The sequence below is a fragment of the Sander vitreus genome, chromosome 9 (genome assembly GCF_031162955.1).
Source record: "Sander vitreus isolate 19-12246 chromosome 9, sanVit1, whole genome shotgun sequence".
Classification (NCBI taxonomy): domain Eukaryota; kingdom Metazoa; phylum Chordata; class Actinopteri; order Perciformes; family Percidae; genus Sander; species Sander vitreus.
In genome coordinates, this window is record NC_135863.1 from 22,637,420 (window position 1) to 22,657,931 (window position 20,512).

General features: G+C 42.1%; 1 protein-coding gene across 3 annotated transcripts; it reads left to right on the plus strand.

Moving 5' to 3' along the window:
• The first annotated feature begins 146 nt into the window (after positions 1–146).
• On the plus strand, positions 147–19,533 carry LOC144523636 (semaphorin-4E). 3 transcript variants are annotated; one of them, XM_078259332.1, is made up of 14 exons: positions 147–282; positions 8,251–8,752; positions 9,452–9,594; positions 10,852–10,914; positions 11,278–11,376; positions 15,029–15,128; positions 15,465–15,575; positions 15,749–15,900; positions 16,119–16,291; positions 16,556–16,712; positions 16,802–17,024; positions 17,787–17,902; positions 18,129–18,348; positions 18,439–19,533. In XM_078259332.1, exons 2-14 carry the CDS (start codon positions 8,644–8,646, stop codon positions 19,209–19,211), a joined length of 2,439 nt encoding a protein of 812 aa, XP_078115458.1. In that variant the 5' UTR covers positions 147–282; positions 8,251–8,643; the 3' UTR covers positions 19,212–19,533. The 3 variants fall into 3 exon arrangements, with proteins under 3 accessions (XP_078115458.1, XP_078115459.1, XP_078115460.1); XM_078259333.1 differs by lacking the exon at positions 147–282 and adding an exon at positions 2,618–3,108; XM_078259334.1 differs by lacking the exon at positions 147–282 and adding an exon at positions 6,734–7,219.
• The last annotated feature ends 979 nt before the right edge of the window (positions 19,534–20,512 follow it).

A 20,512-nucleotide genomic window follows, 5' to 3' on the forward strand; every position in this document is an offset into this window, starting at 1 on the left:
ATACACATCACAAAGAAAACAAACAAGTGCAAAAGTAGTTCAAATCAAAAGGGAACATTACTATTGTTTTTCGGTTACAGCTGATTGGCTGTTTTTTTCTTTTAAAAGAAAGGTGTAATCAAACGTCACGTGACTTGGCGCTGCCTACCGCTGCGCTCCCTGCAGGAATCAGATGCGGAGTGAACGTTACAGGTGGAACACAGAGCGCTGAGCCGGGTCCAAGGCAGAAAAAAAACAGCAGCAGTCTCAACGGTTTCTCATGTAGACCCTGAAAACTCTCCGGTGAGTGTGATTCGGAAATATGACATGTGACTTATTAACTTGTTTGTGCGCAGTTTCCACCCCCCCAAAGGCTTATTGTTTTTTTCCACGGAGCTCGGGCTGGTTGTGGGAATTGGTTTAGCAAACCTGTGGGGTTGAGAGGTGCACACACTGTAACTTCTCTGTCTTATCTAAGATTATAGGCTATATCTAATAATAGCAGCCGAAAGCTAGACTAAGCAGTAGTAGGATATGCGTTTAGGCAAACACTTCCCCACCGCAGACAGACAGGGAGAGACACTTGAAGGGTTGCTGCTGGTAAAGCTTTAGGGCAATTGGCAAAGCAGCGGATAATGTGGTTAAATCCTGTGGGGAAAATGCTTGGAACCACAAGCCAAACTGTATTTATTAAACTTAAGTAGACTGCACAGATTGGCTCCATTAAAATCCAGTGACAAACCATTTAGTTTAAAATGTGCAAATCTCTTCAGTAAATAGTCCACAAAAAGAAACTGCTTGTGCATGTAGAAATGACCCAGGTTTGAATTTTGTGTATCATTTTGGAATAATTAGCTATAGAGCTACATTATTTATTCACCAACAGAACATCTGAACATGCCTGTGTTTGCATTCTGTCTGCAGTGTGACTGAATTCAACTGAATAGCCTAGTATATATATGAGTTTAACATGATATTTTAGAGTGTGCAGTTTTACGGATGGTGAGAATTACAGCACATGATGCGTGTGTGTGGCTAAGCGGTCAGAGGATATACTAGTTGCTGTCAGTGCACTTGCTCAGCTGTCATACTGCAGCTCAGTGGGGCACTGGGTGTCGAGGCAGGGTTGCACACTGCTACACCACACAATACACTGGAACTCTGTGGTATCTAAGCTAGACATGATGCCTGTTTCCTTTGTGTTTTACTGTAAGACACACACACACACACACACACACACACACACACACACACACACACACACATAATATTTGCAATGACTCCAAAAGTTAAAAGAATGCTAATTTGTTTCCCCTCGATATTACGTGGTAAACTGATTCCAAAACTCAGTGGCTGTTCACTGAAGTCCCTTTTCATGTGGGTTTAAATGTCAACCAGCCACAGTGGGGGAAAAAAACATTTGTGCGCCAGCTCCTGACAAGTGACAAAGTTTTTCACAGGTCTTCTACACAGGTAAAACACAGTGTGTTTTAAATTGCAGCATCGCTGACGCACACGTTAAATAAAGGGTGTAACTGCTGTTGTTGAACACACACATGAAGGCTTCTCTTCTAGTAGCTCATAATCAGATGGACTCAGATGGTCACTAAAGTGACTTTTAGAGATTTGATCAGTTTGGAGAACCACAGCAGGATTAAGCAGTTTAATGGCTGTTTATGGCACATGATAGGCTGACATGGCATTTTTAAGATTGTTTTTTTATATATATGCATATCTGGTGCTTCCATGGTTATGCTGCCATTTTCTATATATATATACATACATACATACCTAAATACAATTCATATACTGACTAGTGCTGAAATTATTTCCAATAGCCGAATACTGGTTCAAGCTGAAATAGCAAATGTTCCTTTGTGCTGCTTCTCCAATGTGAAGCTTTTCTCAGGTTTATATCATTGTAAAGTGAATATCTTTTGGTTTTAGACTGCTGTTCAGACAAAATGAGACATCTAAAGACATCACCTTGGGCTTTAAGAAGTTCACTTTTTACTGTTTTCTGACATTTTATAGACCAAAAGATCAAGAACATAACCCCCATAATGAATACATATTGAAATGATGGTTAGTTGCAGCAGCCCTGGTATTGACTCTATGAAGTTGTATACAATGACAGTCATTAAATCAGTTCATTGGTTTTGATTTCAAATCCAAACTGAAGTGCTCACCACATTTAGTTTTCTTGGGTGTTCCCGTCTGTCAGTGAACTTGTCACACAACACAGGTAGAGCAGGCAGAGATGTTTGGGTGTTCATGTTTTCTTTTTGTGCCCCAGCTCCTGCTGAGACTTGCCTGGGTGTGTTTTCTTTTTTCTGTGTGTATGTGTGTGTTCAAGCGTGCATTTACACTCAACCAGACTTGTCTCATTAATGACAAGTAATTTGTCAGTGCAGAGAGAAAGCGTCTCATTGAACAGGTTGTTGCATTTTTTTTTTATATTGTTGTTCGCTTAGTTATTATCCATTAGCCTAACGATGCATGTGGTGATAAAAAGCTTAAAACCTCTACACACACAGCATTTTTTTGAAGTATTGTTTTCAGCTAATTACAACTCTCCTGAACATTGCATGCAAACAAAAGGTGGCCAAGCACTGTAATTATGATAAAATAATGGTTTGTCTTAGCCATCTGAGCTTGCAAAAATATAACCTGCTGCTGAACTGGGGTGTGTTTTCCAGTGAATGTTTCACAACACAGTCTGTGACAGAACAAGGAGTGTCAAAGGTGAGCAGCCTCCCACAACCGGTTTCCTGATTAGGCCCCTGTGATGGAATAGTGTATTACAGCACGCTCACCAGCCAGCCTGTCAGCGGGCCACTCAGCACACGTCTTGACTGACACTAGGGCTGAACGATTAATCGTTTTCAAATCGAAATCCCGATTTTTAAAGAATGCGATTAGCTAATCGTGAAGACCGCAATAGTTTATATCAATGATATCAATATATATCAATCAACTTCTGGGATTGCTCCGTTGCTGCCGTGAATTCCGCTGGATCACACTCTTTTCGGCCGGATGCCCGTTACCTTCCGCTTTCTTTGTGTTGGAATTTTAAACTCCGGTCAATTTATGAGGACTTCGGTTAACTGCTCCTCAGATCTCTGCAGGGTAAATCCAATTTATAGTGAATGAGTGCTGTATGACTGCTGGCTGTCTCTATGTTAGTCCTATGTCAGCTGCCTAGGGACTGCAGATGAAAAGTAGTTCTTTTTACGAATCAAATAAACCAAAAAAAACTAGCTAGACTATCTGTCCAATCTGAGTTTTCTGTTGCACGACTAAAACAACTTTTGAACATACACATGTTCTACCAAAACAAGTTCCTTCCCGAGGCTATTTTGCTCTGTCTGGCGCTTAGCAGACAGAGCGGATGATTGTGATTGGTTTAAAGAAATACCAATAAACCAGAGCACGTTTTTCTCCCATCCCAGAATGCTGTGTGGACTAGCCAGACCCTCCTCCGCAGCGCTGTGGAGGAAGGTCTGGCAACGCAAGACTAAAACTGTGATTAATCGAATGTGAATGTTTAGTGTAACATTTGGTTTAACATTTTTTAGTCCTCTTTATTATTATATTTACTGTTTTTTCACAAGATAAATGCTGGAATAATGTTACATATCACAGATTGTTTACAGAAATGTCCAATGTTCAGTGGATGTTTCATTTATTTGTATTACTTTATTTAACATGATTGTAGAAGGTGGAATATGTAGATGCTGCTATTGAACTGAAGCATATCAGAAATTTCAGTTTACAGGAAAGTACTGATATTTTTTTATATTGGAATTGTTTTGTACTATAACTATAGCTTTTGTGATAAATGTTCTGTGTTTGACTGTTCAATGTTCCATGCTTATTTAAAGAAAAACACTTATTGCTGGCAATTCATATCTATGTTCTCATGCTTGCATATGAATATAGAGCAGTTTTGATGGTGTATCATGTTGCTATGCTCCATGACATGTTTTATCTGTTACACAGTGAATATTGAACGTTTTGAAAAAAGTAATCGCAATATCTGGCAGAAAAATGAAAAAAAAAAAAAAAATCTTCATCAATTCAGCCCAAACAAGCACACAGGCTGGAAAACAGGCACACTGGCAACAAACCAGTCAGCCTGTGACTCAACCAGCATCAAACCTGTAGACCAGTTAGTCAGCCACTCAGGTAAATCAGTAGAGTGAGGATGTCTCACCCATACTGCACAGCATAGTGCAGTCATACAAATAAAGACGCACACACCAGAACCTGGTCCTATGCAGTCAGGGCTTACTCCAGCTGTTTGACTGTTCACATGACTTTTTGGATTTGGGTTTGTTATGACTCACAGTGATGACAACAGTGTGCATGCCTGTGCACATTTCAGACACTGCTATTTGGAGGTTGTAATTTGTACGCATCACGTAGTCGTAGTGAGAACCCATTGTAGAGAATTGTAGATATGGTGGAGGCTCCTGAACAGGCTATTAATAAATATATATATATATATATATATATATATCTCCTGATGGTTCAAGTGGTTGGAGTGTTTGGAGATACTGCTGGAGGGCTTCTTGGACGTTTATAAGTGAAAACCCACTGCCACGGCACTAACCTTTTCAGGATTCTGCTTGGCGTAAAGGTCCATGTGGGAGATACATTTTCACATTAACATCTGGAGATGTAAAGATAAACTATTTGCGTCACACTCTTGTTGTTTGTTCTAGTTTTTGTAGAAGCTCATCTTCTCTGACGCTGACTTTGTGGTTGCTGTATTTACATGCAACCACGTAGACAATGTTTCATAATGTTCTTCATTGTATGCAGATACTGTACTATTTTTCTCATAAACGATGCCATTCATAAATATTCCACTTCTTTTATAATGTGCCTGTAATGTGTAACGACAGCCATACAGGTTTTGCTGGCTATACAGGAATCAGCATTGATCAAAAAACAAAAGACAGAGCTCGATTTCACAACCTACCCTTTTCCTCAGTGGAGAGCACACCTAACTTAATGGTGGTTTATTATTATTATTATTATTATTATTATTATTATTATGCTCACTAGTACTGAAAGAGAGAACAAATGGTTGGTTAATCAATGATGGTTACTCATTCATGTTTGAAATATAATGTAAGGACCCTTTATACACAATCTGCTGAAATACACCAGCCTTCATTAATGATTTACTTGTATTAATAAAGGTGTGTGGTTAATAAAGGTTAGGGTCATAAGCCGCTTTGTAAAATGCCATTGAGTCTGCAGTTATTAATGCTAGTGCATTAACAAATAGATCAGGTCAAAGGTCCATGGGATGGTCCTTTCTGATTAATTCAAAAGAACAAAAAAGGAGCAAAGGTGGAGGACATAGACACATACATATGGGATCATAATCTTACCATCCAAAAGTAACTTTTATCCATGCATTTATTTCATCCAATGCATTATTATTGTTTAGAGGGATAGACCGATTATCGGGCCGTTTTTTGGCAGCTTGCAGATTATCTGTATCGGCGTTTTATTTGCCTGATAACCGATAAAGTTAATGAATTAAAAAGTGCGCTACTTTGTCTCCGCTACAGCTCTGTGTCTGTCCCTCTGCTTCGGTTTCACTCACCACTGAGTCTGACTTAATGTCCTGTGTATTATATACTGTGTATTATGTTGAAAGTTTATAATTCATTAAATAATTGCTTAAAGCATTTAAACAAAGTTTTGTGTTGGAGTTTGTAACATTCCAACTCTATGTAAAGTTGTAGCTTCTTTTAGTTAGTCATTTTGGTTTTCTGGCCCGCAAACTGCTCGCAGCAACCTTGTTGCTAGGCGGCTGCAGCGTGCAGCTTTTATTCGGTAAATATATTCTAATAAAGCTACTTTAAGCCTCCTGTCCAGCACCAAATGACTGACAGACAGTCAAAGTTGGCAAAGCTGGTGAAGAAAGTGGAGCATTTAGTAGAGCTGCAGAATATGAGGAAAATATGCAATGTTGTTGAATATGTCAATAACTATTTTATTCGCAATAGATAAAGAGATATTAAAGTGTACTCAGTTCTTTAGTTTTGCATAGTATCTGTGCTTGTGCCATGACATCTCTTCTGTATCAAAAATATGACAGCTAGATGGCTGATGTGCTATTTGTTTTAGGCACCAGTTTCGTTTGCGCTCATCTTGTCACACTTTTCTCCTTCAACAATGCAGTGTAGTACTGCAGCACTAGTTTAATAAACCTCAGTCGCATACATGCAGATTCTGACCAATCAGACAACAAAGTAGTGCCTACAGACAGAATGTAACTTAATACGTTGCTGATATTTTTTTTTCTACTTTCACAATGTGTTTATCGCGCAAGTTGAGATGTCAATGAAGATGAAAAACCTATATATTGTGCAGCCCTAGCATTTAGCAGCTAAAGAGACACATTTTTACCTGTGGAGTTGACCTGAAGTAGAGTAAAGTAAATATTTGACTTATATTTGTCAGGTGGCCAAACTCTAAATGAATGGTGGTGTTGCTCGGTGTCTGCTGGATGTGTCAATAGGTTGCTAAAATGGTCACCATTCGCCAATACATTTACAGTGTAAGGTGACAGATAATATGTCAAGTGTTGTGTTTCATTCAACATGTTAAATTGCTTGAAAGAGGTTAAGATTTTTTAATGTTAGAAATCTCATACTAAAAAAAGACTAGAAAAGAAAAAGCAGCTGTATGCCACTGGTGACTGATAACTTGTGTAAAAACCTCAGCTGTGCATCCCCCCAACCCTCAAACACACACACACACACACACACACACTGGCCACACGTCCACATGTCAGTGTGTGAGTGTGACCATGGATAAACCAAGGAGAGAAACGGGGACAACTGCTGTACGCGTTTATTGTTATAGCCATACCTGTCTGTCTGCACTGTTTGGAAGTATCTGTCACATGCTGTGAAAAACAACCTGCAGTCAATTCATTCAGCTGTAGCGCTCAACCTACAGTCCCCCACCCTCACAGCCTGAGGGGTAAAGTATGCAAGACATCAGCGCTCTGACAACAGATGAGCAGTCCTATACATGCAGCAGCTCGTCCCGCTGTGTCAAGTAACAACAAGGTGGGAGCATGGCAGTTTGTTGCGAAATGCACATTAAAAACTGAGGTTGTTCAGAGGCACAAGGGAGCGGGTGCCTGGCTGTCTCTCGAGGAAATTTGGATGCTGTCATTTTTGCTATCTGTCAACAGGCGAGGACTCTGGTGTGTGTCTCAAAGGATCTGTGCGTCTCTGTGAAATCTGCTGTATTTTCTTCTCTGCGAGCTAAAAAAATCTAAACAACACTTGCAAAGCAGCTGTGTGGTGCAGCTGCTTTTTGAGCAGTGTGCACCAAAAAAAGATATGAGTATAGTTTTTACATTGCGAGTCTGCTCTTAAGTATGCTTTGTGTGTTATTCTGAGAAAAAGTGCCTTGATGAATTTTGAATGAGGCTGCGCTGCTCAGTTAGTCAAAACAGAAAGAAACTCGACAAAGAAGTGGTAGGTCTCAATTCAGCTTGAATCCCAGGTTAGGGATGGAGCGCTAAAGCAATGAATTATTGTGATCTGCATGCATGCCCAAACCTGAACTGATCCCCTCTGCCGCGTGAACCCAGCTGAGCCCAGAGGAAGCAGGTTCTTATCAGGGAGGAGGACAGGAAGAGACAGAGTGAAGGAGGAAGAGAGAGTGGGGGTTGGTGGGCAGCATGGCAGCATTTCACTTGACATCAGTTTCCTCTATGAAGTTTACAGTTATGACTTTTCATAGTTCTGTAAACCTCTGATACAAAATTGGGTGAACTCTGGAGTTTGGAAGACATATAACAGACAGTCTAATGAATGCTGCTTTAAGTTGCATTAAGGGAATTGTAGGATCCAGTGTTGTTGGCCTCATACAATGCACTGAAAGTCAGGATATTTTGGTCGATTTTGACCGTTCTGGGTTTTAATCCGCTTAGTGCAACGCTAATTTGCTGGAGTGGCCCTTTTAGGAAGAAGCTTATGGTCAGTTCTCTGGTGAAAGATCTGAATGATCATCTGATGTCTATCTTTCACTCCTGCTTACTGTCAATTGACCGCATAGATTTTCATTTTGATGATTATATGAGGTTATTTTTAAAAGTTATTATATCATCCACTTTGCCTATCTTTTAATGTATACATCATTTCAAGTTTTAGCATTAAAGTCAGTCTTTTCATGTCATGGGTATCTTTAAAAATTTAATGCATAGATGTTTTCATATCTTTCCTACAGGTGTCCATTAAGATGATCTCCTCCAATATTCCTCACCAGTAGCTGGGCAGCATGGCTTCTGCTCCTCCTTCCAGAGAGGACACCAGTAGCTCATTAGCACTGCACTGGAGGCTAACTCCGACATAGATACACAACCCGCAGGACACCGACTTCAAACTGAACCGAAATCAGGCTGAGCTGCACCCCCCCACAGACCTGGTTAAACATACTTATGAACTGCCTTCAGAGGATGACTTGTGCCAGAGTGGCACGTGTCCAGGACAGTGACATCACCACAGTGTAACAGCGGCAACATCTGGACTGAGACCTTAGACCATGTTCTGTCTGTGATCGGGTGCTTTGGTGGCAGAGCTGGACTGTGCAGCTCTTCCACACAAACCAGGACTCTGAGCCATGTCTTTTCTCTCAGCCCTGAGCATCGTCTGTGGATTGATGCTTCATGTTTCATTTAGTGCACTCAACGCTCACTACTGTGTCCCACGAAAGACTGTCCCCTACCAGAGTAAGTCACACATTCTCAATGCTTCCCCACTAATATGTCATGGGATACTTGTATGTGTTGGTACAGTGTTTCTGGAATATTTACTCCTCGGTTCGACCAATAAATACCAGAATTTTGTCAGTTTAAAAATGCATTTTAATATTTTAACCACTGTATGTGAACAAGCAGTGCAACTTTAACTTTAGTTTATGTGCTGGCTGGGACAAGCTTATAACCAGTGGTGTAGTCTAATGTATTGTAGTGGGTATACTGTACTATATACAGTATATACACACGTATTGGCCTATATATATGGGCCAGAATCTGCCTTTGGGGAAGGGGGGGCATATCATAGTGGGTCTGGGTGTCTCCCCCAGGGAAGTTTGAGCCTCAACAACTTAATTTTCTGCATTTGGATGCACTTTTATTCACCAATTTACGTTGGACATACCATTATTTAGCCTATGCGAAGAAAAAGAACACGGATGACAATTCAAATATATCATTGCATGTCACTGGGCATTTTTAAGTGGGTATATGGAAATCCTGGAGATTTCCTAGTGGGTATACTGTGTATACATGCCTATCACATAGACTACACCACTGCTTATTACATTTCAATGAGTTTGCACTTTGTTTTTGCTGTTGGAGCATTTTGCCAACTGCAGAGAGTCACAGCAGCTAAAATCTAGTAAGTAATGCAGATGCTTATCTTTTTAGACGAGCTGAAGTTGTTCAAAGAAGAGGGGATCTTCAACTACTCCACTATGCTAATGAGAGACGACTTGGGTGTGCTGCTGCTGGGGGCCAGAGAGGCCATATATGCTCTGGACATCGACAACGTCTCGGTCAAAAAGGCTGCGGTAAGAACATGTGAAAGATCTGTTTACAGAGCGTGAAGGTCTGCCACTCTGTTCTCATCAGCCAGCTGTGTTCTGTTTTGAAGCTGTTGTAAAATAACGCATAAACACAAATGCCTGCAGAACCGTTACATATTAACATGCCAATCCTCTTTTGCTAGATTAAATTGCTATTCACTAACTTTTAATTATTGCAGATTAAAAATTAAAAATGTATTGAGCATTAATGATATGTTATGACCGGTGGTTGAGGCATTTCATCAAATAACCAGTAAGCCACTCAAGGCCGGAATTGTCTTTCCTTATCCTGGATTATATCAGATGTTCCTATATTTTTTTGGTTTATAATTTCTTAAAGGTCTCATGGCATGAAAATGTCATTTTATGAGGTTTTTTAACATTAATGTGAGTTCCCTAGCCTGCCTATGGTCCCCCAATGGCTTGAAATGGCGATAGGTGTAAACCGAGCCCTGGGTATCCGGCTCTGCCTTTGAGAAAATGAAAGCTCAGATGGGCCGATCTGGAATCTTCCCTATATGTCGTCATAAGGGGAAAGGTTACCTCCCCTTTTTCTGCTTTGACCGCCAGAGAATTTGGCCCACCCATGAGAGAGAGAGCGACATTTGGCTTGCAAACGGGCGAAGCATGGCAGTTGGTCAAGGCCTTACCCCCACCCTCCACCTTGCACAAGAAAGAAAGTTAGAAAAAAAAAATTGTGCAACAGAAGTTAAAAAAAATTACATTCTTGTACCTTTTAATCAGTTCATGACCCTTCAGACTTATCTTGGTCACAAGCACATTTCACTAACATTTCATATATCAGTTCATGCCTCCAGTGAGTATGTTCTTTCTCTGCCCTCTTTCACTATTTTCAGAGAGTGTATTTTGGCTGAAGATTGCTTACAGAAACGCATTAGGTTGCGTAATGAACTGCTCTCACATCAGCAGCCAGTTCAACACTGTTTTCTATTTGCACATTTGCATGAGGAATTTGAATAAATAATGATCTTGTTGAACTTTAGAGACAGTGGTCTGTTGATTTAAAATTGTAGTTAGACAGCCACAACAGTCACAAGTGAAGAGAGACAGGTGTCCCAGCCCGCAGGTAGCCCCATGACTGAACTGACTGGTCTTGACGTTGGATAAACAGTGAGATGTGTTAGGTAGGGTAAACAGGCTACAGCGTCACTGCCGTGCTGTGGGTTGCGACACCATTCCTATGTGCTTTGACAAGACACTTTCCCTCTGTTGTTGATGCAGGTGTATTGGCGAGTTACCGAGGAGAAGCAGAGGGAGTGCACGTACAAAGGAAAACATGCTGAGGTTTGTGTAATGTCTTTCTAAACAGAGCTTGCATACGCTAACATTTACTTCTTAAAGGATGGCTAAAAGCAGTTTACTTCCCCATGCAGTTTATATCTGTGCATTTGTAAATCATTTATATGGGAGTCTTTTTCCTTTTTAAGTCTTTACACATAACTTTCTTTGAAGTGCTTTGCTTTCAGCTTTATACTGAATGTCCAAATAAAGGCACAAGTAGAAAATGTACACAGCCTTGACCTTTCGGTCACCAGCTCAACCCCAGCAGCCGGTGCAGTCGGTGTATGTGTGAGGCATGTTTGTGTTTTTGCGGCTGAACTAACAAAGCTCTGACCTTGGCATTCTCTCTGCTGGATCTTGTTGCAGGTGGAATGCCGTAACTACATTCGAACCCTGCACAAAGTGAATGAAACCACAATGTTTGTGTGTGGCACAAATGCTTTTAGCCCCTCCTGTGATTATATGGTGAGTAAACTGTAGAATATGGAGTTGGCTTAGAGGATTTTGTAAATTGTTTCTGTATGTAGGATCTCGGTTGATTAGCTGAGGTGGTGGTGGTTTTGAGTCATTCAAATCATTTGCAGACCCCTTTCCTTTACTTTGATTATAAACTCATTGGCTTGAATGCTCCCATTTAAAGGGATAGTTTGGATCTTTTGAAGATGGGTGGGTGGGTGGGTGGGTGGATGGATGGATGGATGGATGGATGGAAAATTACAGTGTTACAGCAGCAACATATCAGACACACAGCACACATACAGAATATACAAGAAAGAATAGAATATACATGAAAGAATAAATAGGATAGAATACAAGAACAGCTATTTAAAAAAATGAAGATTAAAAAAAAAAATACAAACTGGAGAATGTACAACATATATACAAGTTAGGAATAAAAATGTACAACTACTTAAATAGTATTAATAAAGATGTAAGTAAACCTGTGCAAGTTGTATTTAGTGCAGTTAGGATGTATAGTGATATATGTGGTATATGAGTCTTATCTAACACTCAGTGATGAAGTGTTAAGTTGTATTGCCTGTGGTAGGAATGATTTCTTGTAGCGGTCAGTGCGACATCGAAGTTGTCGGAGCCTCTTAGAGAAGGTGCTCCTCTGTTGGACCAGTGTGGGGTGGAGAGGGTGGTCGGGGTTATCCATGATGGATAACACTTTGTTCAGTGACCTCACCACCACAGCTTCAAATGTCTCCTGTTTGCAGCCAATAACGCAGCCAGCCTTCCTGATCAGTTTGTTCAATCTGTTTGTGTTGCTGGCTCCGATGCTGCTGCCCCAGCAGATTACGGAGGAGAACAGAGCGCTGGCCACAACAGACTGGTAGAACATCTCTCCCCATGTAGGCTGAGGCCTTTGCAGCGGCCTGGTTTCAAATCCGACCTGCTGCCCTTTGTTGCGTGTCATCCCCCATCTCTCTCCCACCTTTCCTGTCTATCCACTGTCACTGAAATAAAGGGAAAAAAGCCCCCCCCAAAAATAAGCTTTAAGAATGCAAAGGGGCTGCAGAGCCGTTCCCTTCCTGCTGAAATCAATCACCATCTCTCTGGTCTTATTCACGTTCTGCAGCAAGTGATTCTTACCAGTCCACTCCACAAAGTTGTCCACCAGCGCTCTGTACTACTCCTCCTGTCCATCCCTTATACACCCTGCAGAGTCATCAGAAAACTTCTGTAGGTGACATGACTCTGAGTTGTACTGAAATTCTGTGGTGTATAAGGTGAACAGAATAGGAGACAGCACAGTCCCCTGTGGAGCCCCTGTACCACTCAACACCACATCAGACAGAACACGGTCCAGAAGGACAAACTGTGGGCTGCCTGTCAGGTAGTCAGTGATCCAGGAGACTGTTGACGCACTGACACCCATCAGCTGCAGCTTCTCACCTGGTAGCAGTGGCTGGACGGTGTTAAATGCACTGGAGAAATCAAAAAATGTGATTCACAGTACTGCCACCACCATCCAGGTGCAAATGAGCTCGCTGCAAAAGAAGGATGACGGCGTCTTCCACTCTCAGACGAGGCTGGTAGGCAAACAGTAGAGGGTCCAGAGAAGATCTTACCAGTGGCCTCATGTAGGCCAAGACCAGCCTCTCCAGCACCTTCATCACATAGGATGTGAGAGCCACTGGGTGGTAGTCCTTGAGGCCAGATGGAGTCGACTTCTTGGGGAACAGGACAAGGCAGGACGTCTTCCACAGCAGCGTCACCCTCTGCAGGCTCAGGCTGAAGAGATGCTGGGGAACAGCAGAGAGCTGGCTGGCGCAGGTCTTCAGAACCCTTGGGCTGATGTCGTCCAGGCTGGCAGCCTTGCGCTGGTGAAGCCTCTCCAGTTGTCTCCTCACCTGGCCAGGTGTGATTGAAAAGCAGGGGGGGGTGTGTGTGCTTGAAGTGTCTGTGGGGGGAGAGGAAATGTGCTGTAGTGGCGGGGGCAGTGGGCAGACCACAGGGGAGTGAGAGGGGAGGTGTAGGAGCAAGAGAGGGAGGGGGGGAGGCAGTGAAGGGGTGTGGGGGGTTGGTGGAGTGGTAGAGGAGGCAGGGGATGCCTGTGAACTAAACCTGTTAAAGTAACAGTTCAGCTTGTTTGCTCTCTCACGGCTGCCTGGTGTTTGTCTTCTTCTACCCCCACACCCGGTGATCTCTTTCATCCCCGTCCACACCTCCCTGATATTGTTCTGTTGCAGTCTGGCCTCCTGACGTTGAGGTTGTGCGCTAGTTTTGAGTTGTAGTTCCGTAATGGCGGCGGAGAAAGATGCGGTCTGTTGTGGCAACGCTGCCGAATATCCAGAAGTTAATGCCCGAGCAAGAACAGTCTTTGCTGAGTTTTGTTGGTGGCCATGATGTTGTGGCCCTCCTCCCCACGGGGTTCGGGAAAAGTTAGATTTTCCAGCTTGCTCCGTTAGTGGTGAAGGAGTTGGCTAAGGCTAACGCTAGCGATGCCAACAGTGCAGTTCCACCTGGCCGTGCGACGCTTCTGTCTGCCGCACTCCGCTTCATTCCTATGGGTGACGTCAAGCTACTTTAACATGCCCACAAAGCATCCCGGGAAGGCGGCGCTGCATTTGAAAAAATGCTGCGCGTCAAACAAGCTGGCTGATGTCCGTCTTTATGCAAATTAACGGGTTCACTTTATGCAAATGAATCCGTTGAACGTGACACGGCTATCCAATAGAAGTAGACGAAAATCTTTCAAACTAACCTTTGCCGATCTGAAATAAAGATCGATTCAGCAACTGTATGACATAAAATATGAGATCGTATTCTCAACGAGCCGCCATGACAGTCGTTTGAAATTCTCGAGCAGCCAGACCCACGTGACGCGTTCGTCCAATCAGCTGCCGGTCAAGGGTGTGAAGCATCAACCACGGATGTGTGACATGATGTTGCCAAAGTGGATCTCAGTGATTTTCTAAAACAGCTCATCACTGTATTGTTTTTAGCAAACATTTCTCGTACAGGGTAAATAGTGCATTTGTTGGGGACTATTTTATACACATATAATTGGTGCTTTAGTGAGTATTTACAGCTGCAGGACAGTGTATGTAGGATTGACTCAAAATAAACTACATTGGCATGGTCTTGCTTGCGATTAAAGAGAAAAATTGTGTTGTTTGCTTATTTATTGTCTTTGTTGAGTTTGATTGTTCAACAACATCCAGCTTATAAATGCAGTGTATCTTACTCAAATCTCAGAGGGCTGAGTCTTCTGAACGCTGATCACCAAGGAGAATGAAATGGTTTCTATGTGTAGAACCACAACACAACAAACTAACTTTTATATAAAAAATAACATGGTATATGTTTACTTTAAGGGATGGTCTATCTCAATAATTATTTAGCAAGATATCATTTGAACAAGAATACAAAGAAATTGCTGTGTTGAAGGTTGGAGATCAATTTAAAAACTTGTATTGTCTTTTATATACTTGGGGAAATGGTGAGTCATAATGTAAATATATGCAAGTTGGACTTAATTGGCTAAAACATGCAAACCACTGGTGAAGTCCCAATACTGTTCCTCAATAAAATTGCAGTGTTTATCTTTATTTTTCCTCAACCTGTTTTTTTCTTTCTCTCTCTCTCTCTCTGCCTTTGTTTCCGACAGACGTTTGTTAATGGACAGCTGAGGTTGGAGGGAAAGCAGGAGGAGGGAAAGGGGAAGTGTCCTTTTGATCCCTTCCAGAGATACTCCTCCCTCATGGTTGGTGAGTGTCTGAGTCAGATTTGCTGCCAATGGGAACAAAGCACAGAATGCGTCTGAGCGTTCAAAGTGCACCAACAGTTCAACAAAGAGCAGCGTATGATAACTGTGTGCAAATTTTACGAGGCCACAAGACCTGAGCACCGAATGCAGTTACAAATGTCACCCAATATCTCCGACTCCGCTAGTGCTACCTGCTCACTCAAAATATGTACTAATTAGTCAGAACAAGCCAGTTGGCTGTGTCCATTAGTGCACATATAAATTAGACATTGTTCTAGCTTAATATGAATAATGGATTTCCAGGAATTTTTCCTCACCTCTTGTTCCTGTCCAACAGGAAATGACCTGTATTCTGCTACATCCATCAACTTCTTGGGCTCTGAGCCGGTGGTTTTGCGCAGCTCAGACTTGGCTCTCCGCACTGCGTTTAAGAGCTCCTGGCTCAGTGGTGAGTTCCTCCTCTGGAAAAGAAAAGAAAAGAAAAAAACTGCCCATTTAAAGTTTTATATAAAGGTGTGCATACTTCCTGTATGTGTAACGCTTTAATGTAACTGAGGCAGGAAGTTTTTAGATTTTTCTGCATCTGTCCTAAGCATTTATTTCATTTTTTTGTGATTTCAGAGCCAAACTTTGTCTACATGGACTTTGTGGGTGAGAGTTTTGGTAGTCCGGATGGTGATGATGATAAGGTGTACATGTTCTTCAGTGAGAATGCCATGGAGTACGACTTCTACAGCAAAGTTGCAGTGTCTCGAGTGGCCCGTGTCTGCAAGGTATATTTAAGTACTGAATAAAAACTTGCAGTCTCTGCAAGACCTTTGGCATTTTCAGAGACTTTAAGAGAGAGTAGGTTTAATAGCATTGCTGTTTGAAAATGTGCAAACTCTGTGTTTGGCCTCACGCTGCCTGTCTGACACTGGTCTGGTTGTTGTGGTTGAGAGGAATGTCTGCAGAACTGCACGTGACCGAGCGCCTCTGTCTCTGTGTTTAGGGGGATATGGGCGGCCAACGGACACTGCAGAGGAAATGGACGTCGTTCCTGAAAGCTCGTCTGGATTGTTCCCTCCCTGAACCCAGTCTGCCCCCCATTGTCCAGGATGTCTTCCTGCTGAAGGACAAGGACTGGAGGAAGAGCGTCTTCTACGCTGTCTTCACTCCGCAGTCGTAAGAACTTACAATCAAATCCTGTAGTTTTATGGCTTAGGGCGGGTGTTGATGTGCATCATTGTAGGAAGTAAGCTAATGAAAAAGGTGTCTATATTCACACAGTTATTGGTCAGAATACATTTGTCATTTGTCTGATACAATATGTTAATATAAGGCATTTAGAAGTTAATATTTTTTATTTGACAGTTGACATTTATAAAGTACTCTCCACAAACATTTGGCAGTTTGCTTGAATAAATGTGTTTGATTTGATGTTTCCAGGAGCTTGTCCCAGGTCTCTGCAGTATGTGCATATAGTGTGTCGGCCATTCGAGATATTTTTAATGAGGGCAAGTTTAAGACACCCGTCGCTGTGGAGACATCTCACGTCAAGTGGGTGATGTACACTGGAGAGGTGCCAGTCCCCAGACCAGGAGCGGTGAGTCTAAAGACAGAAGTGCTTGTGGATATTGAAGCGTACAAGCAAATCTGAAAAACCCAATTCTGAATTGATGTTTTGTATTTCAGTGCATCAATAGTGTGGCACGTCAAATGGGGATGAATCGCTCTCTGGACCTTCCAGACAAAACCCTCCAGTTCATTAGGGACCGCCCCCTTATGGACGAGGCTGTTCGCCCGCTGACAGGAGGGCCGCTCCTGCTCAAGAGGGGAGCTTTGCTGACTCGGATTGTCGTGGACAATGTGTTGGCACTGGACAGACAAAGATATGCCGTCATGTTCATTGGCACAGGTAAACTATGGGATGGGATCTCTAACAAAATAGGTGTAATTTTACAAAGATGAACATAGACCTGATCTGATGTTGGGGCTATTATAAGCTTCTTTCTCAGCTTAGTTTTCTGTATGATTGTTCTGGTTTATTAAACTTAAAGCCCTTGAAAACTTTGTTTTTTACATCTTAAATTCTCTATAATGTAAAATGTTGGGTTTAAAGCCAACTGTTTAAAACTTACAAATTTAACTTATTTGTTAAATTAGGACCGTGTAGTTTGTTCCAATTTGATCGGCAGTGCTGACAACCTGTAGTTTTATGGCTTAGGGCGGGTGTTGATGTGCATCAATGTAGGAAGTAAGCTAATGAAAAAGGTGTCTATATTCACACAAGTATTGGTCAGAATACATTTGTCATTTGTCTGATACAATATGTTAATATAAGGCATTTAGAAGTTAATATTTGCTGACAACCCCACTGTTATCTTGTTTTTATTCAAATTCTGATTGCACATCACCTTTTTCCATCTGAGCGCCGCCTACTTCAAACCAGTCTTAAAAGCAAGGGCAAAAACATGAAATACATGTGAAAAACACAAAACTGTTCAGACTAGGACAGAAAATAGTTTTTTTCACGTAGGAACCCATTTGTTATAGTAAGAATCAGATTGAGAAAATGTAGTTTTGGGACCTTTTTAATGGGAAGCTTTGGGAAGACACACACTTTGTGTAATGTGCTTATTATGTGGGTATTATATGGTCCTTTTTTGTCTTCTGATAGAAAACGGTTACGTTCAGAAGGCTGTTAACTACGCTGGAGAGATGTTCATCATTGAGGAAATTCAACTGTATGAAAACCCAGTTCCTATTAGCATCCTGCGCCTCTCATCCAGCAAGGTGACTTTTAACAGGTTCAATACAGTGGCAATATGGTTTGTTAGCTCATCATTATCATAGATTATGTTCATTTACTGATGTTTTTCTCAGCAAATATTGTACAATGTATTTTGAATTTATATCTCAATTTAAATATGTTGTCACTATATTGCTTCTGACAGGCAGTAGAGAGGCTTCAGTGGTAATAAAGGTGTGTGTGTGTGTGTGTGTGTGTGTGTGAACATAGGGCCAACTGTATGCAGGATCAGAGTTTGGAGCTATCCAGATGCCCGTCAGTAACTGCAGCCGCTACGACACCTGTGTGGACTGCATCCTGGCCAGGGATCCTTACTGTGCCTGGGACTTCAACACCCAGCAGTGCTCCTCAGTCTACAGCTTATCACCCCCCTCAAATAATGCAATACAGAGTCTGAAGGAGGGAAACGTCTCACAATGTCCCCAGCCAGGTACATTTACAACAAACAGCTTCCCAGCCCAGTCTTATTCATTAGTGTGCAGGGAGACCAACCTTATGTATGTCTGTGGTTTTTATTTAGATCCAGTAGCAGCTGTGGACTTTATCCTAGTTCCAGAAAACAATATCCAGCTGCCTTGCCAGCTCCACTCTAACTTGGCGCAGGTCCTGTGGCGATTCTCTGACCAAACACTTCACTCCAACAACAAATACTACATCTACAGCGGGGGCCTCCTCATCCTGAGTGCCTCTGAATCAGACGCTGGCCTGTACACCTGTGACTCAGTAGAGCTGATCAACGGCAGAGCATACAACCGGACTGTGGCGGTTTATCAATTACAGCTCTACTCTGGCAAAGGAGCCGGGGACCACACTACTCCTGGCAATCAGGTGACAAATTCCTCAAACTCTATTTTTAACAGTCTGACTACAGCTGCACCAGGGCTGGTATCTCTGCCAAACCTGGTCAGCGAGGACTCGTTGTCCCCCGAGAGCCAAAGCAACACTAGCAGGGTAACTCGTTTAGAGGTGGCGGTGGCTCTGCTGTCGCTGCTTTGTCTCTCCCTGATGGGGGTCTTATTTTGGGTCTGGAGTCAGGGACGTTGGGGATGCTTCAAGTTTGCGCAGCGCCCCAGTGAAAACGAGCGGAAAAGCCAGTCAGCCGAATACATGCACATCCCGAACAGAACTTCAGAGATTAAGCTCCTGGGGCCTGAGTCTGGAAGACCTTGCAGTGCCAATAATAATCATTCTGCGGTTAACTTCAAAGGGAACGGGGAGCACCACTTCACACCTATGGCCAACATTTCAAGTCTGGACGGGCTGGGATACATAAATGATGAGTCAGAGATTTGACTCTGCTGAGGTATAGAATTCAGCCAAAGGCCGACAACAGTGCACTAATTATCTTCCTATAGATGTGCTGCTGTAGAAAAGGTCTTCGCATTATAAATTCTTTTGATTGGCGTCATGTTTCTCCTTGCCAATTTCCTCCACTGTCTATCATTTCTGTTCTCTGACTGAGCAGCTGATGATGAGACTTAATCAGGATTTCTGTTGGAATTTCACTCCAGGAAACAGTTGAAAAGTCTTTTTTTTATTTTTTATATACTGTATGTATTTTTTGTACAATGATATATTGTGAATACACACTGTGTAATATATTGTGTACAGGTAAGAGCTTTTCTTTTCAATTACTATTTATTATGAACAAAGTTTTTATTTCAGCGCTCATATTACCTTGTAAATAAGATCTTGTAAATAGTGTCAGCAACAACACGTAGCAAACACTTTGACCTCTAATTTACAGGCAGATTTCATTTTATGGACTGTTTTATTCAAGACAACATTCATCAGCCAGAGAGCATACTGTCCGGTCTTTGGCTGTGGGGTTAATGATTGACTCTTTTCGGCCGGATGTCCATCACCTTCCGCTTTCTTTGTGTTGGAATTCTAAACTCCGGTGGATTTCTGAGGACTATGGTTAGCTGCTCCTCAGATCTCTGCAGGGTAAATCCAGACAGCTAGCTAGACTATCTGTCCAATCAGAGTTTTCTGTTGCACGACTAAAACAACTTTTGAACGTAAACGCGTTCCACCAAAACAAGTTCCTTCCAGAGGCTATTTTGGCGTGGCACCGTGGCTCTGTCCGGTGCTTAGCACCGCCCAAGACGATTGTGATTGGTGTAAAGAAATGCCAATAAACCAGAGCACGTTTTTCTCCAACAGATACTCCTGTGGGTTGTGTGACGGGATGATATCAACAGAAAGACACACGCACACCGACACCAGTTACCTCAGACGTGTTTGTTTTTGTTGAAAAAGTCTGAGACCAAACTAAATTACAGGAATGTATAGCTGAATCTGCTGTTTTTCACACTCTGTCATTATCAGTGCTCAGAGCCGTTTTATGTTTTATCTCAAACAAGTACTGTTGAAGTGGGTCTTTGCTCAATTATTCAGCAGTTTCTAAGGAAAAGGTTACATATTGATCTTATCAGGTGATAAATTAGATATTGCAGATTAGATAGAATATTGCAGATGCAGAAAAAAGTGTTTTCATGTCTAGCACACGCACGCGCACACACACACACACACACTGTGGAATTAAAGCAAACCACTCGCCAGTGATTGTTTTCAGTTTCTTTATTCAAAAA

Coding starts and splice junctions, on each gene's coding strand:
- LOC144523636 (XM_078259332.1), top strand. CDS start 8,644: ATGTCTTTTCTCTCAGCCCTGAGCATCGTCTGTGGATTGATGCTTCAT. Junction 8,753..9,451: donor AAAGACTGTCCCCTACCAGA/GTAAGTCACACA, acceptor TTATCTTTTTAG/ACGAGCTGAAGTTGTTCAAA. Junction 15,576..15,748: donor TAAGAGCTCCTGGCTCAGTG/GTGAGTTCCTCC, acceptor TTGTGATTTCAG/AGCCAAACTTTGTCTACATG.